Source organism: Mustela lutreola, chromosome 14 (genome assembly GCF_030435805.1).
Source record: "Mustela lutreola isolate mMusLut2 chromosome 14, mMusLut2.pri, whole genome shotgun sequence".
In the NCBI taxonomy this organism is placed as follows: Eukaryota; Metazoa; Chordata; class Mammalia; order Carnivora; family Mustelidae; genus Mustela; species Mustela lutreola.
In genome coordinates, this window is record NC_081303.1 from 1,937,019 (window position 1) to 1,961,772 (window position 24,754).

The following is a 24,754-nucleotide window of genomic DNA, read 5'->3' on the forward strand; positions in this document are numbered from 1 at the left end:
TTTCAGCAAACTCTTCGCTGCTGGAGTTTATGCTGATCTTGTGCCTGGAGCGTGTTGTTTGCTTCTGTGTTCGCTCTGCACAGGACTGTGGAGGTCACACTGTTCAATCTTCAATTTAGAGATACTTACAAAGCCTGGGATGTGGGGGTGGGTGGATGGCTTGCTCAAGGTCAGTCAATCATTGGGTGGTGCCCCTGGGGTTAGAACTCAGGGCTCTGGACTCTTGAACCAAAGCTTTCTCTACCACCTTGCACAGAGCAGGTTCAGAACCGCCCCCTCTCCTGAAATAGTTCCAATGTCTACACCATTTGTGACTCCTGACCACAACCGGCAGGACTAGCTGAGCTCGCTCTCTCTTCTGGCTGCTACCCTCAATCCTAGCTCCTGATGGAAGCCCCCACTGGCTCTTCCGACCTGCCGGGGATGCCCAGGAGCCCAAAAGATGCTGGCCAGGTGGTCACAGCATGCACTGCATTTGTTGCCATGGCACCTTGCTTGGGTGATTTGTTTGCTGGCATTGCGTGGCTACAAATGCCCGTGCCTGGGATAAGTCTCCTCAGTTATTTAACCTAATAAGACCTCTTGCTGCAATGAATGGTCTGGAGTATTTATTTGCCTCCCTTTCTGCTTCCTTGGAATTAAGGCAAAACAAAGGGATGTTTTCATAAATGCAAACCAAATACCTTCCCTCATGTGGACAAACACATGAGTGTTGCCTGAGCTGCTGGTTAGCTCCTCCATCAGCCTGATGGCCTGGGTCCCAGCAGTGATGTGGGGGAAGGGGCCACCTACCTTGTGGTCCCAGGAAGGTAGCACAGAGTGTACCCAATTTCATGCGGCTTTGGAGTTGAAAAGGACAACATAAAGTCAGCTAATCCTATCCCCTGCGCTCGGGTGCATATGAGTTACAGAAAACAGGGAAGCCCAGTGTTGTACTAGTTCAGAACCCCTTCAGGGGCAAACGTTTCATACCCTTCCTTGAAAACACTCAGAGTTGACACTCGCCATTTCAAAGCCCCAGCCTGGATTCCCAAAAATGAGCCCAGTCCCTGCACTTGTCCACATGGCTGCAAACCTCGATGCAGGGACCCCTCCAGACCCCCAGTCCTATGGCCTCGCCCCCACCCACAATTACAGTGACTTCTGGGCTCAGGCTGTAGAAGTGTCACTTGACTCATTCGCACAAGGCTCAGCTGGAATCACACCCGCCAAGAGCCGGAAACGGGGAAAGGTGCCAGTGACCCAGAACCAGGCTGGGAATGGGGCAGGTCACAGAGTTGGTGGCCGTGTCTGAACCCGGAGCTTCACAGGGTTCACCCCGGACTTGCCGCACTGCATCAGCTACAGACAGACATCAAGATGAACAAAATACTACCCTTGCCTTTCAAGGATTCATAGTTAAGTAACTTTACGAGTTCAGGAAGAAGCTGCTTTAAAATGGTGTTAAAATGCCTCAGAGTTCTCGGAAAACAAATGTGATATGAGATACACAGGGGTCGGTAGAGAGGTGAAGTTTTAAGTGCACAGGGTTTAAACGTAAATTAATGATCAAGGTCTACTTGTAATTAATGAGGTTGAATCAGGAAATTTCTACAAAAGCTAATAATCTCAAAGGATTTTTAAAAAAAGATTTTACTAATTTATTTGGTAGAGAGCATAAGCCTGGGGAGCAGCAGGCAGAGGGAGAGGGCGAAGCAGGCTCCCTGCTCAGCAGGGGGATCCCAGGACCCCGGGACCATGACCTGAGCGGGAGGCGGCCGCTTCACCTACTGAACCACCCAGGCAAAGGGTTCTGATCACGTACTCTCCTCTCCAAAAACTATCAATGACTCCCTCCTGCCCAGAAGATAGTCCCCAGCCTGGCCCTGGCCTTTCTAACACAGTTCTCGGCACAGTGGCTTACATGGCCCAGACATTCAAATTCCGTTAACTTGGCAAAAGCCAAAGAGGAAAGGCTCCAAACACCTGTCCGATTCCTCTTTTTTCCAGGCCTTGTGAGTGTGTTTCCCAGCTTGTTTTCCCTTTGCACAACTATAGTTTAATTTAGTTAAATATTTCTTCAGCATCTGCTGTCCGTACTAAGCTTGGAACCAGAGCTCTGAGCACGAAGAGACTCTGACAGAGGACAGGAGATCCTTCAACTTCCCGCCCACAGTGACCAACTGGGTTTTCGTGGTGACCTTACTGTCTGTTGCCTTGCTGTCCTCCCTGAAGGTGACCGCTCTTCTTCCTCAAGCTGAGTCCCTCCAACTCTTGCATCGTATCATGTCCTACTTCTTCTGAGTCTGGCTCCGGCCAGGACTCTCCCTCCGATGTGATTACCCTCCCCTTTTCTACGGGATACGTCAAGTCACTGTATTCTTGTTTGTAAAAGTCCAAAATATACTGACGCCCCTCCTTCCCTTCCAGAACCTCCCTGTCTCTCCTCACATGAGGAGCCAAGTTTCGGGGAACCGTTTTCTCTAAGTTCCTCCTTCACCTCCATTCACCAAGGGAAGTGGCGCTGGTTTTGGAAAGCAGGGAACAGCTTCAAGGGGGTCACTAAGCATCCTCCTAACGTCGAGTGGGAAAAGAACTGGAAAGAAACCATTGGTTCTGGCATCTCAGAGTCATGGGTGCTATTTTCTGAGAGTCATTTTAGCGGACTTATATTACAGAGGGTCAGGGAGGAAACAGTATTACAGAGAAAGGAGCGGAGGGCTCATGTGGGGAAATGGCCCTGAAGGAAAGGCAGGCAGTCGAGGGGAGATTTGTTCTAGGAAGGGGTGGGCCTGAACATAGTTGCGTTTTGTTTTACTGTTGTTGAGTTTTGGCTGAAAGGAAGGTTCTAGCCAAGGAAGACTGAGGACAAAGGGAGATCAGAGGAAGCAGAACTAAACAGTTTGCACAGAGAGGTAGAAGGATGAGTCCGGGGAAGCTGACCAGTCTTCACTTGGTTAGTACGGAAGGACGAGTGAATTACTGACCAGGCGACCCAAGGGAGGAAGTTCTCTCTTTATGGCCTCTACCATTCCTGGGAAATATGGTATCATACTCAAGAACCCCAAAACCCATTCAACCCACTTTCTTTGATTAAAGGGGAGATCAGGAAAGGGGTATTGGGGCGGATCCATCTGGTAAGGGTCTGACCTGAGTTCAGTCATGATCTATCTCAGGCTCAAGGAGGCTTTGGGTTCAGCAGGGAGTCTGCGTCTCCTGCTTCCTCTGCTCTCTTCCCTCGCCCTCCCCCGCTCATGCTCTCTCTCTGTTCCTCAAATAAACAAACACAAACTTCAGGAAAAAAAAAAAAAAAGAAAAGAAAAGATGAGGAAAAAGAAGAGATTTTTCTTTGAAAACAACAGCTGTTGTATACCTCACACTAAATAAAAAAGGGGAAGAGGGGCGCCTGGGTGGCTCAGTCATTGAGCGTCCACCTGTGGCTCAGGTCATGATCCCAGGGTCCTGGGATTGAGTCCAGCGTGGGCTCCCTGCTCAGCAGGGAGCCTGCTTCTCCCTCTCCCACTCCCCCTGCTTGTGTTCCCGCCCCCCCTCTCTCTGTCAAGTGAATAAATAAAATCTTAAAAAAAAGAAAAAAAAACAGGAGAAGAGATGGGAAAAACCGAAGCAAGAGAACCAGCCATGTATGGTTCCTCTGAATGAGTGTAGGGAGCCGGCCAGAAGCAATGACACTTGCCAGGGTTCAGCTGCGCTCCATGAACTAGACCGTCAGCTCCAGGAAGGCAGGATGTGGTTCTGCCTTGCCAACTGGGGCGTCCGTAGTGCCTCTTCAATGCCCAGCCTGTAGCCAGTGCTCAAGAGTACTTTGTTCAATAAGTGAATAAAATTCAAACTCTTAAACGCTTTATTTAGCTTTCTGATCAGTGTTAAAAACAGCCGGCTTCGTGAGCACAGCCCCTCAGGCAAGAAGGGACCTCTGGCTTCATGCTTTGCTGCCACTGTTTTGAAATTCTCAAAAATGTGAATTCCGGGCTCCACATCTTCATTTTTCACTTACCCCCACAACTTAGACAGCCCGGACTGCTTAAAAACAACAAAAGCACTTATTTCTAAAAAATGTCACCAAACAGATACTTTAGATAACCAGGGATAGCAAATTTTCAGAGATTCATCTTTAAAACTGAAGAATGTACTTCCGGCTTACCTGAAGTTTTGGATCGTGGTTTTTCTTTCAGAAAATGTGGTTCATACTCTCTGTAGACAATTTTCTTAAAGAAAGGATTCGAACTAGAAATCAAATACAGAAATTAATTTGAGAGCCATATACGTCTACATCTCACATCACAAAACAAATGGATTTCTCATGTCCTCAGATACACAGTAGGAAAAATAGTATTTTAATTGCATTTCAGAAACTCAAGGTTTTGAAAATATGAATAATACATGGGGTTAATAAAATAATTATTGATCTCTTTAGGAATATTTTGTTGTGGCAACCATTCTATCCCAACTTAGTCTGCCTTAACTAATCCTTACTCAGAATCCATTTTCTAAGAAAAGAACCTAAGATCATTGTGTGAACCCAAACTTTATGCTTAGATTTTAAATGACTAAAGATATAACCAAATCTTTTATGAATAAATACATGGGCTATATTTTTAATGATGAGTCATATACAGATTTAAATTACTGGGGAACATTACAAAGAATCATTGTTTTGGTGAACCCTGTTTCTAGTTGAGAAGTTGGAGATGACTAATGGAGTTAAAGCCCTGGGCACTCCTACTAAAAACAAACAAACCAAATGAAAAAGGCAAGTCTTGGGAAATGTAAGTCTCTTGTCCAGAGGAGAAACAATGGATAAATGGCAAAGCCAAGACTCAAAGAGGTAAAACCATTGTATTCATGGTAAAGAATTCACAGAAAGGGAGGCAGTAAGAGTGGGACTCTTGAACTCTAGAGGAAAAAGAAAAAAAAAAAATATATATATATATTTATTTATGATTTTATTTATTTGTCAGAGGTCACAAGTAGGCAGAGAGGCAGGCAGAGAGAGAGCGGGAAGCAGGTTCCCCGCTGAACAGAGAGCCCGATGCGGGGCTGGATCCCAGGACCCTGAGATCACGACCTGAGCTGAAGGCAGAGGCTTTAACCCACTGAGCCACCCAGGCAGCCCAATATATATGTTTTTACTTCAATATCTGTTACCACATACCTGTAAGTGACTGAACAAGTTTCCTTAGGGAAGTTTCCAAAAACATTTACTTAAGACTTCAGACAAGAATAATAGATATATCCCACCTCTAAAAGTATTCTCCTGCTAATATTAGATGAAGTAAGAGGAAAGATCTTTGCTTTGTGCTGAAATTCACTTTGGCAAAAAAACAGGTGGTTATGTTGATCTCCTTACAGAAAGGATCATTCCGCTGTAGGTGTGGGACACTTAGTACAAGTTCTTAGTTTAAGCAGCTGGATGTACAGGTTAGATTTTGTACAGGGGAAAATGACATGATTCGAAGTTCAAAAATCTTGACAGTTGGTCTAGGTTGTCACTGTATGGTTTGGGCTCAAAAACTGACACCAGAAGTATGACTCTTACCAGAATTCTGGAAACTCAACCATAGATCGAGGGGATCAGATCAACAGTCATGGTTCCCTTTGGAGTGCTCCTGTGTAAGTCAGGCTTTTTCTCTATGTGGTTCTGCTTCCAATATTCTGCTTGTTATTTTTCAGAGCTAACTACAGAAGAAAGGACAAACTCCCAAGCATAAGCACAGAATATCCCAGCAAAGATAGCCAGCATGATAATGTCTGGCCATGAGCAAGAGAAATTAATGTTGGAAAGCCTATGATTTTCTTTGGGGTTTTGGCAGTTCTGTAAGGGTATGGTATGGGTATGATCTAGATCATCAACTCAAAAGACAATATTTAAAATGATTTTTAAAAATATTTTATTTATTTATTTGACAGAGATCACCAAGTAGGCAGAAAGGCAGGCAGAGAGAGGAGGAAATAGATTCCCTACAAAGCAGAGAGCCTGATGCCGGGCTTGATCCCAGGACTCCGGAATCATTACCCAAGCTGAAGGCAGAGGCTTTAACCCACTGAGGCACCCAGGCGCCCTAAAATGATTTTTTTTAAAGCATTTCTTGGGGGCAACTCAGTGGTTCAGTGGGTTAAGTGTCTGCCTTCAGCTCAAGTCATGTATGACCCCAGGGTCCTGGGATCGAGTCTCACATCAGCTCCCTACTCAGGGGAGACCTGCTTCTCTGTCTCCTTCTGCTGCTCCCCCTGCTGTGTTCTCTATGCCTCTCTATCTCCAATAAATAAATAAATCTTTAAAAAAAATTTTTTTAAAGATTTCTTATTGTTACAAGACCCAGGTAATATGTAATACTGTCCAAAAGAACACAGTTACAAAGTAATTCTTTAAGGGGTTTCATGTTTTGCTCTACCGGACTCTTAAAATATTACATTATTTCTTAGGAGATTGCTCTGGTTTTGTAATCCTAAAAGAGGAACTTGTCTTTCACAATCATTTAAATGGTGATGTTTTAGTTAAAAACAAACAAACAAAAAAAAAAAAAACCTGAGTCACACTGAGAGGTTTACTAATAAAAAATATAAAAATATAACCAAATGGAAATAGTGAGTCGGTCCTACAATTTGTTTAATTTCTGGGAAGTCTTGTTTTTAGCCTTTCAATTAGGAAAAACAATTTGTAGTTCAGAAATAGAGTTTTGTTACTTAAGCCACCGTTTCCTTACACCGCGACCTTCCACACTGGCCAGGGCAGACCGGATCCCAGGGGCTAAGAAGTGACAAAAGCGAAGAGTCCCACGAAGTGGAAGAAAAGGTGAAAAACCAGAAACTGTGGCCCGGTGGGTGCTGGAAACCACGGCTGCTCGGCCAGTGCCATGAACAGCCCACTGGACCGCGGACGGTGCGCGCGTCTCCAGCGGTCGGAGGCTGCGGGGACCCGGTGACTGCTCCGGCCCGGGCGTCCGTAAAGTCCCGGGCGCCTCGGACCCGGGAAGGGGCTCTGCAGGGGCTGGGCTCGCGAGGGGGTCGTGCCTGGAGCTTCCGAACCAACGCGCAGATGAAGCCCACGAGCCCAGCAACAAAGCCCCATCAACCAACCCTTCCTTCCAGCCGCGCGCGCAGACGACCGCGCGGAGCCTCCCGGGCACTCTACGGTCAGAAGCAAAATAGCGATTTTGGTTAAAAATGAGCAATAAGTTGTTGGGGTTTTCTGTTTTTGTTTGTTTGTTTGTTTGTTTGTTAGCGGTGGAGCTGCGGGAGGCACGTCCCCGCGCGCGGCCGCCGTCCCTCCCCGCAGCCCGCCCGCGCCTCACCTGGGCCCGGGGCTCTCGGGCCGGTAGCTCCAGTCCACGCCCTGGGCCGCCACGTAGAACTGCCGCAGCCGCGCGGCCGCCGCCCCGCAGCAGGCGCCCAGGACCGCCAGGACGCCCAGGACGCCGAGGCGCGGGCCGCGCGGGGCCATGGCTGTCCTGCTCCGGGACGCGGCCGGGCGCGCGTGCACTCCGGGCGGCTGCGGGAGGCGGTGTCCTCCCGCCGTCGGCCGGCGCGGGCCGGGGCTGCGGCCGCGGGGCGGTCCTCCGGGCGAGCGCCCTCCCAGGCGCGGGCTTGGCCAGGCGCGGCGCCCCCGGGACGCGAGGCTCGGGGCGGAGCCGACGGCGGGAGCAGGTGGCGACAGCGCAGAGCCCGCCGGCCCCGCGGACCCGCGAGGCGCAGGCAGAACCGAGCCCGCGCCGGCACCTGCGGGCGCCCCAGGGCGGCGGCCCCTCCCTCACCACCGCCGTGAACCCCCAGGGGCAAGACGACGTTTGCCCGACGCTCAGCCCACGCCCTCTGCCTCAGTTTCCCTGGGGTCTGGGGGAAGGGTAGCGCCGCGTTAGGGGCACCGAACCGCCGTCCTGTCGGTGAGGACGCGGGGGCGTGAGTACACGGGCCCGAGCGGCCCAGAGCGGGTCTGTGGGCCCGGACCGCTCGCCGGTTCCCACCCCTGCGCAGTTCGGCCGCGGCCGCGGAGGGCAGAGCCGACTCGGACCCACTTACTGGCTGCGCGGCGTGGGCAGGGCAGGGCCGCGGCGTCTTTCGAGCTCAGTCCCGCCGCGGGCGCGAGGCCGGTAATCTGCAGAGACACCTGCTGGGACGCGAGGGCTCCGACTCCGGGCAGCCTGGCGTGGAGCACACCTGTGTTCCTGGGACTGGGGTTTCCTGCCGCAGGGGCCCCTTGGGTTTCTTGAGGATCTGGCTGTTTCACACTGCCTTAAGCAATGGCGCTACTGGGTTTTTACCCCGAAGATACAGATGTCGTGAACAGAAGGGCCACCTGTGCCCCAGTGTTCAGAGCAGCAACGGCCACGGTCGCCAAACGTGGAAGGAGCCCAGATGCCCTTCAACGGACGAATGGATAAAGAAGATGTGGTCCCTGCATACACAATGGAACATCACGCAGCCGTCAGAAAGGATGAACACCCGACTTTTCCATCAACCTGGACGGAACTGTAGGAAATTATGCTGAGTGAAATAAGTCAAGTGGAGAAAGGCAATTGTCATATGGTTTCACCTATTTGTGGACATTAAAAGGCAGGGAAAAATGAAGTGGGGGGGATCGGAGGGGGAGATGAACCGTGAGAGACTGCGGACTCCAAGAAACAAACTGAGGGTTTTAGAGGGGAGGGGGGAGGGGGATGGCCTGGCCCAGTGATGGATATTAAGGAGGGCACGTATTGCACGGAGCACTGGGTGTTTCACAAAAACAGTGAATCATGGAACGCTACATCAAAAACTAATGGTGCACTGTATGGTGACTACCATAAGATAATAATTTAAAAATCAGATCTTATTTTGCTATTAATAGAAAACCTGAGAAACCTGAGCATTATTATAACTGTCTGAGACTCCTTGAATCTGCACTCCTCCAAGTTTGTCTTAAAAAAATTTTTTTTTAAATTTATTTATTTACCAGAGAGAGTGAGAAACTAGCAGAGGGAGAAGCAGGCTCCCCGCTGAGCAAGGAGCCTGATAAGGGACTCAACCCCAGGACCCTGGGATCATGACCTGAGCAGAAAACAGATGCTTTATGGGCTGAGCCACCCAGGCATGCTCCCAGCTTCTGTCCTAACACAGTTTGTCTCAATAGATCTGCTACATTGTAACCTGGCACCTCACATGAGGTCTCCATGATGTCGGGCTCCTCCATACTTCACTCCTCCTCTGCACAGTCCGGTCTGCTCCTTTGCTGATATACCCTGTCCGCTTAGAATGCCCAGCCCTCCCTTGTTGCTGAACAGTGTCTGTTCAGAGTCCTCTCTCTCTCCTTAATTCTGGACTCAAACTGGCCTTTTCCATTTAATGAACTACCACGATATTCACATATGATACTCATATCAAATGCCCTCTATTTGTGTGGGTAACTATTGTTTCCTGACTAGATTATAAACTGTTCAAGAGCTCAACAGTGTCTTACTCTTCTGTATCTGTGAGAGCCACAGAAGCGGACAACCGTCAGAATTCCCTGGGTAGCTTTCACAAATTGTAGATTCTTTTTTTTTTTTTTTTTTAAAGATTTTATTTATTTATTTATTTGACAGCGATCACAAGTAGGCAGAGAGGCAGGCAGAGAGAGAGGAAGGAAACCAGGTTCCCCGCTGAGCTGAGAGCCCGAGGCGGGGCTCGATCCCAGGACTCTGGGATCATGACCTGAGCCGAAGGCAGACGCTTTAACCCACTGAGCCACCTAGGCGCCCCACAAATTGTAGATTCTGACTCTGACACAGGGCTGGTAACCACTGTCCCATGATACCCAGCGTAGTGATTGGCGTTAAGACAAGCAGAGGTGTTATCAACAGTACATGAGAGAAACTTTAAAAAGCAGTGTGTCCCTCAATCCCAAGTTTACTGCCAAAGTTCTTGTAAAATTATTGTAACCTTTACTTAGACTCTTTCACAATTTTATTTGCATATTGGCCCATGAATCATTCATTGTGCATGATACCTTTATTGCCTCATATTTCACAGAGACAAGATAACTGTATTGTTTGGCTCTCTACTTTTCACATCAGTTCCAGATTACTATGTAACTTTCAACAATCTAAAAACATGTGATTTAATAAATAACATCTCTTTTTCCTTATAGGATGTTCAAGTGTTGAGGATTTTCTCTGCTTCTCTAATTTTCTGATATTTTCTTCTTTGATTCTGGGGTGGGGTGGGCAGGGATATGGTATATATTTGCTGACTGATTGAAAGGTTAATCTGTACTTGGGACAACGGTAATTGTGCTTTACATCGATGTAAACAAAATGAGGTACACAGATCCCACTGAACAAAACATCAAATAATAGAGCATGGCATTCGGGAAGAATCTCTTTAATCGCACATTTGAATTTTGATCTTGAGTTTCTTTTGGGGAGAGTGACCAGTGAAGGGAAGGGGACACGTGGCTTCCTGTGTTGATTCTTGGTCTTCTGGCACAATGTTGATTCTGGTCTCTATGTTGATTCTGGTCTCTCTGCTGCCTTCCAGAGGCTTCTCTGGAAGTCTTGCAACACAAGTGTAATAGGGCTGCATAAACAACAATCACTGGAGACCCCAGAAGGTCTTACAGAAATTCCCTCAAGTCACAGACACCCCTGCCTTCCAACCAGTAGCGTACGCCTTCCTCCAGTCTGAAAATAAAGAGGCATTTTTATTTTTCCACGGTCCGGTCTTCTGGTAAGCCAGATGCTTCGGTCTCTGGTTAATGAGTCTGTCAAGAAAGGGACAGCAAAACCCACAGACCACGGCAGAGCTCCAGCCCCGGCTTCCGGGGCTTAAGGAAGAGGCAGAGCAGGAAGGAGTGGTGACTGGAGAGTCTGGGCTTGTGGCACAATCCTTCTGCTCTCATCCAGAACTAATCTACAGGAAACCCCATGTCCTTCTTTAACAAGTATTTCCAGAAAACTGCAGCAAACATGCTACAGCTGAAGTCAAGTCTGGCAGGAAGCCTGATGTTCAAAAATAGGATCCTGTAGAGGTTGAGTAAGGAGACCAGCAGGACAGTCTCTGAAAATGAGACAGAAGTAATTAAACTAAATCGATTTTCCTTAAAAGAAAGCAAGCAAGCTTGTAAGCAAGACAGTGAGCGCTCAGCATATTTGTCCCCTAAAGATCCACGTAGTCTCTTTCTGGATTCCAGACATTTTGCCATCCAGGCGACGTTCCTTAGGAAACTCCACTACTCACAGAGCTTTTGGGAAGAAAGAAAGTGTCAGATAATTTTTGTTGTCCCAGCAAGTCACAGAGGGAATTGGCTCCATAAAAGCTGGTAAGGGGATCCTAGGTGGCTCAGTGGGTTAAGCCTCTGCTTTCAGCTCAGGTCGTGATCTCAGGGTCCTGGGATCGAGCCCCGCATCGGGCTCTCTGCTCAGTGGGGAGCCTGCATTCTCCTCTCTCTCTCTGCCTGCCTCTCTGCCTACTTGTGATCTCTGTCAAATAAATAAAATCTTTTTAAAAAGATGGTAAAATTTTTCTAATAATATGACTTCTGGCCATCAGGCAAGGCCATGGGGTTGTTAATACCTCCAAGCAGCCATTAATGGGAATGTCACACATCCTAAAAATAGTTCTATCTTGTTAGAACATTTCTAGCCTGGAGGAAATGGAAACCCTCATATAAACTTAACTTTCTATTGTCACTCTAGTGACATATCTTATCCCCCAGATGCCAACACAATTTCCTTCAAGTCTTAAAAGCTTAATACATACTTAAAATTGAACTATTTTTATTATATATTATATTATATATATATATTATATTATAAACCTATAGTTTAATTATATCATGAAACATCAAGGTTTAACATTCTTTCTCTTTCCGCTGCTGTTCCATTTCCTTCAAAAATATCTTCAGAGGTAACTTACCTTAAGGACTTGGGTCAAATGCAGCATTTGTAAAAACTCCGTATGTTCCCAGGTGGCTAAGGAAGAGAAATAAAAAATGACCTACTATGCAGTTCTGGTCCCTGCCCACAGTCCAGCACATGCTTCCTGCAGAGACATTGGAGTACCACCCCACCCTGGAATTCTGCTTTAAAAGGAAAACAAAAATAAATGCACAGGAGCTTTCTGAGATCCCACTTGGGAGCTCTGGGTGATTGGCACAGCACTTACACCCACGCAACGTGATCGTTGATGCTCTAGGTACCCAAGTAACCTGCTACGCCTCTTCTTGGTGAGAAGGAATCCTTAGAAAATACCCAGGCTTGATCATCTGCAACAGTTTTCAAAGAATGGTAGTGCTGCCCCCTACAGGTGTTTTTTAAATTTTCATAGGGATCAAGAATTTTGCCCACACATAGTGGGAAAGGGCCAGGGGCACTGGATACTGCAGAAGGCACAGGGCACAAAAGAATTATCCAGCACTCCACATAATTTTAGAATATCTATTCGATATTCCTGTAGGTGAACAACCCCTGAGCCTAGAATTTAATTGCTTTACATATAAATAATATTTTTTGGCATCTTTTAGAATACAATTGCCACGTGAATTGAGGAAGATTATGACAGGTTTTCCAACCCTCTACCAGAGCCATTCATCACTTGAAAAAGTCAGGCTGGTGTCGGCAACAGCTCTGACGCTGTCTGAGGCACGGAGACAAGGTTCCTGACTGTTGGACTTTACGGTTGTTGACCCAAAGGTGCTCACAGCAACGGGCCAAATAATGCCTCGGCTCTAGCGTTTTATTTCCATTGTTTGTCACTTTCCCTTTCATTTCTCCTTTACTTTATAATTAGAGCACTTACTGATCTTAAAAAACACTATGTGTGGTTAAAATATGTTATCTGAGTATTTTACTTTAGAATTAGTAAAGGGGACAGGGCAAAAACTCTGTAGCAGAAAGGGGGCATTACGTGTAATCATTCTGACATATTACAGTGAATTAAAAAGCCAAACTAGACACATTTACTCAATCTTGAAACAGGTCTATCTTACCTTTGAGGGTTCAAGGGGCTCTCTCCATCATCTAGAATAAGCAAGAAGACACAAATGATCAGTTGAAAAGAAACAAAAAAAACAGGAGGCGGAGGAGAAAGGTCATCGGTGGTAGGAGGGGCTGGGGAAAGTCGGTGTACTGATTTTCAGATGGGCCCATCGTCAGGCGTATACTGAGAACAAGCTCTCTCTGAGAGGTAGGACCTCTGCTAGGCTAAATTAAACACTTGACAGTATGTAATCCAGAGTCTTTTCCTCTTTGTTCTCTTCCCATTCAGTGACAATGTCTTCTTTTTCCTCCGGTTCCTGCCGTCAGTGTCTTGGCTATTTTTTGTTGTTGTTGATGTTGAGATCATCGGTTCTTGAAACCCACTACTCTGATCCTTGAGGCCCCCGATCCCTGCAACCTATGTCACACCCCCAGCCACCTGTTGGGGCTAATCACACAGACAAATCCACACCAACATAACAAGGGCTGTCTGCCTTCTCTGGTAACACAGGGGACAGGGCCTCCCATCTTAACCCAAACAATGACGCTGACAGTGGAAACTTTAAACATGGCAGCAGGCCTGTCAATCATCCCATGGATAGATAAAGGGGGAAAGTCATCTCATGGCTAAGTAAATTTCAAAAATATTAGATCAAATGAAGATGAACAAGTGTATTCATTACATTATTATGGAGCCTTCAAGGTGATAATGACTATGTATTTCGAATTTAGAGGGAATGTATATGCAGCATTTTATTATTATTTGGCCACAGGATCTTAAAAAGGCTAAAATCAGCTTGGGACATGTCAAGGAAAAATCCCCCATCCTCACAAATGAGTTTATTCATTATTAAAGATGTTGGAGGATGGGTGGCTGCTGCTCCCTCTTCATGGACTGGAGGGTTCTCTAGCAATGTCCCCAAACTGAAGAAAGAACTTGGGGGAAATGCAGAAATCGTGTGATTCCGACATGGGTATGGAGAGTAGGATCTAGGAGACTAGGAGCCCCTTCTGCAACCCTCCAGGTTTGGTTAAGCACAAATGGCCCACCGAAGGACTGGCTGCGGCTCTCTGGTGGTCAAGCAGAGCGTCAGAGCCACGCTTTGTCCTTTGTGCTCCGCACCCCTTCCCGGGAGAGGAACTTTAGAAAACGAGCCTCAGTGCAATGTGGCTCTGTGCATGGAGAGAGCTTCAGACAACAGAGCAAGTGGTTCTGCCGTGGAGCAGTTAAGAACGGTTCTCAAGTCGTCAGTTCCGCGAGAACCCGTCAGCTACAATGGCCTTACCATTTGAAAATGGTATTTCTATAGGTAAGATTGATGGAGCCATTAGTAGGTATTTACTGAATGCTCCTCTGTGCCCGTCCTAGTTCTTTGGGCACATCCTAGCGCCCATCCTTTGTTCTCTGACATCGCAGTATGTGTGATGTTGGAGGAGCTGGTGCCGCTGTCGGAAGTGGCCATTACCTGTACTGGGGCATCTGAGCTGAGCCTTCCTGACGCCTCAGATGCCCCTAGTTCCCATCCATGAGAAATGATGAAGAGACACATTAGCTATGAAAAGAGGTTTCTGAACTCATGGCTGAACATTTGGGGCAGACAGACAAAGATTGCTTTAACCCTTAAGAGATGGTTCCCTTCTTGTAGTCCTAGGCCAGACCTCTTTCCCTGATGAACAACCTGGAAAACACATCTCCCTTACAGACGGTCTTCCTCCACTGGGTCACATCCCTGCTTCAGTCCTGTGTTAGCGCCACGCATTTTCATGGGAACGTACAGATGTCCCAGTGTGTCACACCAGGTCATGACTGAGCAGCCGTTCCTTATGCCTCTGGCTTCATTTCTCCCTTCCTCCAGAAGCACTTGATTTTGATTCAGAAGCACTAACTACCTAACGCCCTGGGTCAACAAATGACCATCACGTAAGAGAATGACAAAGGAGCGTGACGCTTGCCGGTTAGTCCTGGTGATAACTAAGGCTACCTGGACCAGAGATCCTCAAATGCCAATGAGTCAACTGGCCTCATCAGAGTTCAGAGGGGAGGGCTTTCGAGAAATTCAGATTTCCCGGCCAGCCTCTAGCTCTCCCTACATGAGGACCTCTGTATTTGCAAAGGTGATTGTGATGGGCAGTCAGCTCTGGAGAGGACTTCTCCTGGGCTTGTTTTCTTTAAGGGAAAATGTTTTTCAAACATGGACTACTGACATTGTGGTTTGACGGGCCCAATGCCAGTAGTGATGACATCAACAGTCACACCAGCTCCTCCAACATCACGCATCTTCTTCACAAGAAAGAAGAAAAGAAGGAGAAGACGCTTTCCTATTTACCTTTTTGTCTGAGGCGCTTTCTTAGCAGAGCCAGGAGTGTCCCACACGTCACCAAGCCTATTGTAGAAGCCACTGCTCCACCGAAGTAAGTCAGGGCTTGCTGGATTGTCAACGGCCCTGCTGCAGAACAGACACACAAGCAGGGCGTAAGAAGTGTGTTGCACCAAGGGCCATCATTCTTCCAGGAGGGTCCCAAGGACTGTGAGTTGTGAGACCACACAGGATTATCAATGGTCCCGGAAGGAGAGATCTAGAAGCCATAAAACTACACCAACAGTGTGGGGAGCATTTTATTTTATTCCTAATGCTTAAATATCAAACACAATGTCCAAAGGCGTCAGGGGAAGGACTTAATAAAGTGAACAAAATGGGGGTGCCTGGGTGACGAAGTGGGTTAAGCCTCTGCCTTCAGCTCAGGTCCTGATCTCAAGTCCTGGGATTGAGCCCCACATCGGGCTCTCCACTCTGCAAGGAGCCTGCTTCCCCCTTCCCCTCTGCCTGCCTCTCTGCCTACTTGTGATGTCTCTCTCTCTCTGTCAAATAAATTAAAAAAAAATAAAGTGAACAAAATGATAAAAGAAGTAGAAGTTCAAGCACATAAAATAAACCATGGTTAATTCTGGGGGCCCAAGATTCAGTATATGACAAAATGTAGTCGCGACAAGCTGTAGAGAAATAAATGAAAACGTAGGAGGTGTATGAAATAAACCTTACAAAGACATGAAGCTCAATTTAAAAAGATCTATGTGTTTTTAGAGGTGTGTGGTAAACAAAATTCTCTGAGATAGTAAATTAGCAATCTGCATAAAGTAAGCTCCAGTTAAAAATATTCTGAAACTTCAGGATGTCTTATACACACACAGATTATAAAGAAATGAGAGGATGCGTTTGGCACATCTGAGCTCTGAGAAAGGAGTGGTGATTGTCTGCACAGAGTCACAGAATTTAATTCCCACTGCTCTGCCTAAGGCGAGGAGATTCTGCTCTGTTTGTCCTGAAACATTCATTAAAACAGGGAAACCCCGTGATGGAAAGGGAGACACTGTCAAAAATACACAGAAAAGAAACACTGGTTTTGTTACGTTCCTTATCAAAGTGACTTCTTAACCCCTGTGGGAACTATACCTTGGCAGGCTGGCATGGGAGTTGACCACTGGCCGTTCTCTTGGCACGCTGTTCTTGCTGAGCCGTTAAGTACCTGGCCCTCCGGACAGTAGAAGGTACAGGTTGATCCGTAGCTGAAACCGCCCCAGGGGTTGGAGCAGTTCATGCCGCCAGGTTCAATCACGCGCAGCTCGGAGCATCTGACAGCTGCAGGGAAAGCAAACACGTTGAATGAAGGTAGCAGAGCTTACGGTCTCCTCTGTAACCTGCCAGCATTGCCAGCAGATCCGAAAGGGGATGGGCCACATCAACAGTCACACCAGCTCCTCCAACATCACGCGTGCTGCGACGTCCGCTCAGAGAACGGCAGCCTGAGAGCTAGGATGGGCGCGGAGGAGCGTTCACCGAATACCCGCCAATGGCTCCATCAACCTTACCTACAAAAATACCGTTTTCAGAATTTCACGTCTCAAAAATACTACTCTTCTAACTGGATCATCAGCACCACTGGTAATTAGCCGGCATGTCAGCATGTGTTAATTAAAATATTTAATACTTGTTTAACACAGCTGCCTCCAGAAGCTCAAAGGAAGTAGAGACTGTGGCCTTCTCTAACCTTTTCTTCAGGGAACTTCGGGTTCTTGTCCTTCACGCGTGGATGGAAACTAAAGCTCGGGAAATCGACTCCAGCATTACTGAGCAACAGCAACATTCCCAAAGCATCATCCGGGTCCTCATGGGGAACCCAAAGACGGAAGAGACACAGTACTTCTGTACGGGGTGACAGCCTTTCCAGGGACATCGCGTGTGGCTCGTCCTTTTCGCTAGGTTCCAGTTAGGGAAGTACGGGATGTTTACACTATCACATCATTCATGGAACTGCAACTTGTTATTTCACAATTTTTGTAGTTGGTTTCGTGTTGGGCAAACTTGTTGCTTTCACACACTGGGACATTTGCAAACGTTTCCTCCTTTATGTCTTTGAGACCAGGACATTCACTTGTGACATAGCAAGGGGAGAGGTGACATGCCTGTGGCACATTACCACCAAGTGGGATTAGTGTAGCTTTCATGGGGGAGCTGACATGTGTAGTGGTCGTTGGGCGGGATGGGATTTCAACAGGCAGTGTGACGATGAGTGTGGCCGCCAGCCGGAAGGCGGCAGCAGAGCTGCATGCCCATTTCCTGTTACCTCTGCATGCCGGAGTTCCTCCTGTCCACTGTCCTGAAGGTCTGCATCTGCGAGCACTGTCTCCCATGAGTGTGAATCCAGCTTTGCATCCAAAGTAACAAGTGGTGTTCAAGCCAAAGTTTCCCAGATGGTGCCTACAGGACATGGTTCCTTGCTCTGGCGTGATGAGGGCTGGGCATCGGACCGCTTCTGAAGTACGGGCCGTTACTGTGCCTGCGTGAAAACATGTTTCTCTTTAAAGAGCTCCCATTCAAAGGAGCGTAATGGAGTTAAGACTGACACGGAGTAACTGGCTTCCGCCCTGGTAGCAAGGGAGGCTCTAGCAATAGCTCCTCAAGGAAGTTAAAGTGAATTGTTCATCTCAGGTATGGAAAACCAGATGAGAAAAAAAGTGCCTAAAAATATCCTTGGAGGGGGCGTCTGGGTGGCTCAGTGGGTTAAAGCCTCTGCCTTCGGCTCAGGTCATGATCTCAGGGTCCTGGGATCGAGCCCCACATCGGGCGCTCTGCCCAGCGGGAGCCTGCTTCCTCCTCTCTCCCTGCCTGCCTCTCTGCCTCCTTGTGATCTCTAACAAATAAATAAAATATTTAAAAAAGAAACAAAAATAATATCTATCATCTATCTATCTATCCTTGGATAAGTAATTCTCTAGACCAGAGGAAGAATGGAAGGTGAGACATGACGTCAATGTTACCAACATTTAAAAATAAAACAAAAATTGAAGAGTTGGTGCAGAAATGTAAAAAATTCAGCCGTAAACCAGATGTGCATAAGCTAACTGTCTGCCCTTGCTGCTTCGTTGGGAGGTGGCATCGTCGGGTGGCTGAAGGGCCACATGAAATGCGAGGTGTGCGTGATGTCACCGGCTTTGTCACTGATTTTCTATGTGGCAGGAGGATGCTTGTTGACCTAAAACCTCAGTTCCTTGATTTGAGAAATGGGACCAGTGACTCCGTCCCTCGGACCCTCCTGGGGATGAAGCAAAGGAGACCATTCAATCGACTCAGTGAAGGTCTCTGAGGAAAAGAGGCCAACGTCATGAAAGAAAATTTCTGCTTAAGAATCCACAGATCCTGGGGCACCTGGGTGGCTCAGTCAGCGTCTGCCTTCAGGTCAGGTCATGGTCCCGGGGTCCTGGGATCGAATCCCGCATCGGACTCCCTGCTCAGGGGGGAGCCTGCTTCTCCCTGTCTCTCTGCCCCTCCCCCGACTTGTGCCCTGTCTCTCTCTCTCCCCCTCTCCTTCATAAATAAGTGCAAATCTTCAAAGAATCCATATATTTTTTTTAATCACAGAAATAAGAAGTCCTGTCACTCCTTACAAACTTTTAAATCCATGGGCTGTGTTTCTTCGATTCCAGAAGATGACCCATTTTAGACTAAGAAAAAGAGCTTTCACAGTAATAGTATTATAACGCATATCTGTCACATAGTAAGAGCTTTTATAAGTGTTTGTTATTTTTTTGAAGAAAATTTCCGGAAGAAGAGCCGTCTCAGTGAGTGTATAGTTTTTTACCTTCGCAGGTTGGTGGAGGTGCCGTCCATTTTCCAGAAGCTGTGCACTCAACATGACTGGATCCTTCCAGCTTCAAACCCTTGTTACAGGAGAAACGGCAGGTGGAGCCAACCCCGAGTTCCTTATGCGTGTCAGAACAAGCTAGACTTCCCCGCTCTGGAGCAAATAATTCTGGGCACTTGATGGCTGGAGAGTCAAACAAATTATGTCACAATCTTCAAGTTTATTCAGAAGCCAGGTATGCACCGAATTCATTCATTCATGTCTCTAACAAATATTTACTGAGCATCTACTAGGTGAGGTGTTTTGCTAGGCAGCCAGTGTTCCACAACTAATAGGACAGATCGTTTAATGCAGTGGCAGGGAAGGGATGGCAGGCTCACAGTTGAAGGTGGAGGGAGAAGTTACAGAAATGAAGAAGTCAAAGGTTTAAGCAGTCACACATAAGAACCCACAATTTCACCCTCTTCTCTACGCCCCTGTGCTTTGGAAACCCTGCCGCCCAAGGCTCTCGCTGTCCTGTCTGGACGGGTGCGGTCCCCGATTCCACCTCTGCCTTTCCTCCTGCCCGAGGCTACTTCCTCATAGATATCCTGCCAACTCCTCAAACCCAACATTTCTAAAAAGGCAAGATTGATCTTCTGTTCTAAACTATTTCCTCCGTTTGGATCCCCAGGCTCTTTTTTTAATACCACAGTCCCCTAGCACAGGAAAGCTGAAAACCTTCTGGTCAAGCTAGATTAGTCCCTGGAAATTCCCTGAACTGACTTATGTGTACTTGCCTCTGGTTCTTGGTCATGCTGCTCTGAATTTCTTTCTCTTTTCACTGAAAAAAATCCTACCCCTCCTGTAGGAAACAGCTGACCACAGCCTCTGTAGAGACTCTGCTGATCTCTATAGCCTGGACTTCTCTTCTGAACACATCAGTTTTCTGTTTGGGATTACATGTCGTCATACCCCTGCTGTAGCTTCCCTCACCTTCTGGATGGAAAACGTAAAATCCAAGAGCCAGGGGTGCTGGGCTGGCTCAGCTGGAAGACCGTGTGGCTCGTGATATTGGTGTCATGATTTCGAGCCCCACACTGGGTATAGAGATTACTTTAAAAAAGAAAAAAATTTTTAAAAATCCCAAGAATCACAAAACTTTGTGTGTTTCACAGTTCACACTGCCGGGTCTCAAGAGTTGGTACTCGTGAATCATTTGCTAAGTGGGTGAATAAACAAATTTTTAGTTTAATCAGCCATTTACCTCAAAAAACTTTTAGAAATTACTGTAGTTATTTATTTCTGTAAGGATCATGTCTTTATGTCCACTAAATTCTCTGACATAAGACTATCACTTATCATCAAATATTCGACAAACTCAGTGACTATTCTTTCTTTAAATCCAAGCTATTTGAACGCAATGCCTTAGTCAAGCCAGGCTCATTTTGCTTAGCACTTTTGCCTCAAAAACAAAACAAAACAAAACAAAACCTCTTGAAGTCTTATGTGGTACCTCACAGAAAAGTGATTATTTCTAGCCTTTACACAGCACCCCAAGTGTTTTTCAGTGACAGGCGATTTGCCAAAAGATTGTGGATCCTCATGTCATGAATCCATTCAAACAAAGTAACACCCTGAATTTCAGTTTAGAATGCTCAAATTTTTGAGTAATTGGTAAATCCAGGGCTGGCAGATCAATTTCATTTACCAAACATTTATTAAATATGTCTGTTAGTGTAAATCATAGACATTAAATCACCTGTGAAGAGTTTCACTAAAATGACTTTTTTAGACTCTTTCAGGATTTTATATTTAAGCCCAAGAAAGTGTATAATGTCAGCTGCAGGACAGCGGGGACCTTGTCAGTCCTTTTCAACCCTATATCCCAGGGGATAGGGCCTGGCACCTAGTAGGGCTTCTAAAATGTTTGTCAAATGAACGTAACTTGGATGTATGTAACTTGGATGCATGCTAGCGAGTATGTTTACGTCTGAAAAGAAACTGGAGGAGTTACTCTCTGAAAAACTCATTCATGTGACCGTCAGTACACAACGAGTTACTACAGCATTAAATACACTGGGGGCCATGGCTTTTATCTCAGTTTGTCACTCTTGTTCTGCCAAGATTGTAGCTACAGGTTTTTGCTTTTTGGGGTGTTGTTGTTGTTTTGTATATGAAAGTCTCTGAATCCTCTTAGGTAAGAGTTAACCTTGTCCAAACAAAGGCCTCTATGTGACTTTAAGGTTTTGACTTCAAATCAAGTAGGGAAGACATTCTCCTGTCTGAGAGGCAGCTTTGATGAGATACACAGAGGCCTAACCCCCGTCTGGTAAATAGTGGGCGCCCAGCAAACGTGGCTGAATTACAGGTGTGAAGTGGCCAAGGATGCTGCCGGGGGAGGGGCCTAGGGCCAAAAGAGAGGAGGAGTAATTAATTACAAGAATAGAGAACTGATAAGAATTGCTTTTGTCACGTGCTTAGTGCTTAGTGCTCTATCTCCGTGAGCTTCCAAGCAGTACTATCACAATGACCTTCACTGATGTTTTCTGTAACCCACGAAGGGTTGTATGTAAATCCATGAACTGTCGAGTTCACTGGCCCTCTGTCATTAACTGACAGCAGATTGGCTTATATTATCTTAAATAGACTTAGTAAATTCTCCCCTATATCTTTTTATTATCTCTTTTTACTTGAGTTAATTTTTGTCAAGAAAATCTTGAAAGGAAGATACAGTATAAATAATAAATTCCTAAACTCAAACTTTAGAGATAAAGACTGCGTTCCTCTGGGGAGTCAGAGAAACGTTGGAGCGGGGAGAAAACCGCAGAGATATGAGCCGGGCCAGGGTTCAGAGGGCAGCGGGGTGCTATGTTATAGGACTTGGATGAGCAGGGACTTGGCAGAGCAGAGACGGGACTGGGAGTGGTCACTAGGAGTTGGGTCCAGTGGCCAAACGTGGTCTCCAGAGGGTCAGTGACAAAGTGATTAGGAGAGTGGTAAAATCAGTGAAGATAGTGGCCCAGCAGTTAGGGACATAAAGGTCACAGCAACCAGAGATAAGCAATTCGGGAAAGGACTTCAGGTCCCAGGGGAGGAAGGCAGTGAGACTGGGAAATACGGCAGCACCCAAATCGCGAAGGGCCAAGGGACTGGTGTTCTGACTAAAAAAGAATGAAAATATCTGCAGAGCCACTGGAAAATGAGACCTCGCATTGCACTCTGAAGTGGGAGACCAAGTGCGCCACCGGCCACCCCGTCCAGCTAACTCAGTGGTCCTCAAGCCCTGTTGATACAGAGCCTGACACAGAGCCACAAAACTCTATGCAAAAATCAGGCTTCTGGGTCAATGCTGAAGGTTAAAATGTTACAGATTCAAGCATGTCGGAAAAGAAGAGGAATGATTTGCCTAAATCCAGAGGATAAATTTGGAGGGTGAGGTGAAAACACAGACCCAACAACCAGAGCTGAGGCTCCGACAGCATTGCTGGTTCCGAGGCCCACAGCTGGCCGAAGCTGCCGGCCACGGCAGGTTCCAGGCGCGGCAGGACCGGTTCCTGTACCAGGGGAGGCAAACGCCTCCTCTCCCAGAGAAGAGGGGCTGACAGACAAAAGGGGAAACAGGAACTTTGGAGATTAGATTCCAGCTGTGACAACCACAGTGGTGGCATATATGATCTAAAATTTTAGTGAGGTCATTCTTAGGCATTTTTTATTCTTTAGCCTTAATGCAGAATGTGGAAAAACAGCTTATGATAAATGCCGGTGGAATAAATGACTGAGTGAATGAAAAATGAATGAGGAAGCCTGAGCCCTTAGTGTTATCCCCGGAGTGTTCTAGATTCCGCCGGTGCCCGCAGTATAGCTCTCACAGCAGATGGCAGCCTTCTGTGTCCCCAACCTCAGACATCTTGAACAGAAGACATCGGCGTGTCTACTCTCCTTTTGGAATCTAGGAAACTGCCCCCCACCCCACCCTGCCACAGGCTCTCCTGTGCCTTAGAGGGCGCAGGGCTTGGGAAGAGCAGCGCAGGTCTTCTAGTATTCATCTAGCGCTCACGCCGCAAGAAGGAATAAACAATGTCTCAGCTTTTTTCTCTTTCATGCAACACTAATAGATTTCTACCAACACAGCCTCTGGTCTGATCACCAGGCACTGTCATCTCTGAAGTTCACGGCCTCCGGTAGAGCGGCAGCCTGGCCGCTGGCCAACAGAGAGCACGCGCCAGAGACCGAGGTTTAGGGACACCGCCGCTGGGGGGCAGTGCAGTGTCACGATGACAGCACGGCCGGACCCGGCTGGAGTCCAGCTCCATGCTTCCCAGCTCCTTGGCCTTTGCCGTCTAGGCATCCTCTCGAAGCCTCCATTTCCTCATCTTTACAAGGGATCAGAATATCCACGCTCATGGCTGTGGTGCGGGTCGGATGGGATTCTGTCTGTGACAGAGCTGGTCCTTGTCCCGTAGGCAGTAAACATCAGCTGCTGGTGCTGGTCTAGTCATGACTGAGCACCCTGAAAAGGGCCATGAGGGCCTGGGCTCCGTTAGCCAGAGGCTCGGGGCAGACCAAGACAGACAGGCTCCAGCTCCCGTTTTGAAGGGACAGTTCACTGTCCACAGGGCTCGTGCGTGAGTCAATTCAACAGTGAATGAAAAGCGGCAGCTGGTGAGTGTTTGCCACACGGCTCCTTCCTCTCCGCCGCAGGGAGACAGAGCTGAAGGAGGCCTGGGTCCTGCCGCGGAGGACCTCCCAGTCCACGTGGAGGCAGAGCCCGCAGAGAGGGGCCGAGTGGCCTGCGAGGTCCCGGAGGGGTGGGGATGGCATCACATCCATCGCTGCCTCAGTGCGGGGCTCAGCAGGGCTCGGTGAAGGCGGTGTAGGCAGTGATGAGCCACTGGTGGAAACACACTCCATAAGGAAGTGAAAGTCCGTTGGTGCAGCTGCACTTCGTCTCTTACTCAGGATGCGAATCCCAACAGGTCACTTAGCCCCCCTGAGCCACTGCTTCCTCGGTTGGGAAACAGAGATGACACTGCCCTTCTCCACTACTTCAGAACAGGGAAGACGTTAAAACTCGCAGTGCTACGAACGCACTTTACCAGGCTGTGAAGCGTTTAAACGTACAGGGAAATGCAGAGAGCAAGACAGAGTGACCCCGCTCTGCGGAGAGGGGGTTCGCTTTAGATTGGGAACAGTTTTACACGAATCCCTGGTGATTCTTCCTTCTGGCCTCTTATCTGAGAAGCCATACGAAAGGACAGAGCCGCAATCCTACCTTCACAAGTTGGTGCAGAGCCTGTCCAATGTCCAGATGGAGTGCAATCCAGTACTTGTGGTCCGGATAAAGAGAATCCTTCATCACAGGCGAATCGGCACGTGGCCCTGTAACTGGAATCCCCCAGAGGCTGGACGCAGGTCATTGTGCCGTTGTGAGGGCTTCCCAAAGCTGTGCACGTACTGGCTACCACGGGCAGAGAGAGCAGAGTGGGGTCGTTAGAACACAGCAACCTGAAATCAGCCTGTGTACGCACCCTTCATCCACCCCAGCATTTGGCTGGAACGATCATTTGAGCTTCATGCTGCTTCCTCACCACTTAGAGGTCAGGCGAGTGTATAACAGCAGCAGCCGTTATCCTGAAACCCCTCCATCAAGAGCTTTAGACGTCATTTAAAAAGGGAGCTGGTGGTTTGGAAAGATAGCTTCA

At 47.5% G+C, this 24,754-nt stretch overlaps 2 protein-coding genes across 5 annotated transcripts in view; both read right to left on the reverse strand.

Moving 5' to 3' along the window:
- Positions 1 to 7,507, reverse strand: part of F5 (coagulation factor V) — a 67,012-nt gene extending 59,505 nt beyond the window's left edge. The window contains exons 1-2 of the mRNA XM_059146872.1: positions 7,293 to 7,507; positions 4,142 to 4,224 (exon numbers count right to left, since the gene is read on the reverse strand). Coding sequence (XP_059002855.1) covers positions 4,142 to 4,224; positions 7,293 to 7,441 — 232 coding nt within the window. The 5' untranslated portion in view covers positions 7,442 to 7,507. The remainder of the gene's footprint in view (positions 1 to 4,141; positions 4,225 to 7,292) is intronic.
- Positions 7,508 to 10,319: 2,812 nt separating this feature from the next.
- SELP (selectin P) overlaps positions 10,320 to 24,754 on the reverse strand; it is a 43,162-nt gene continuing 28,727 nt past the window's right edge. Inside the window, exons 11-18 of one of the 4 annotated variants that reach the window (XM_059146875.1) lie at positions 24,325 to 24,510; positions 19,068 to 19,253; positions 17,553 to 17,765; positions 16,382 to 16,567; positions 15,257 to 15,373; positions 12,941 to 12,971; positions 11,869 to 11,924; positions 10,320 to 11,010 (exon numbers count right to left, since the gene is read on the reverse strand). In XM_059146875.1, coding sequence (XP_059002858.1) covers positions 11,870 to 11,924; positions 12,941 to 12,971; positions 15,257 to 15,373; positions 16,382 to 16,567; positions 17,553 to 17,765; positions 19,068 to 19,253; positions 24,325 to 24,510 — 974 coding nt within the window. In that variant the 3' untranslated portion in view covers positions 10,320 to 11,010; position 11,869. Of the gene's footprint in view, positions 11,011 to 11,868; positions 11,925 to 12,940; positions 12,972 to 15,256; positions 15,507 to 16,381; positions 16,568 to 17,552; positions 17,766 to 19,067; positions 19,254 to 24,324; positions 24,511 to 24,754 lie in introns of those variants that run through there. The other 3 variants (XM_059146874.1, XM_059146877.1, XM_059146876.1) reach the window with 3 other exon arrangements.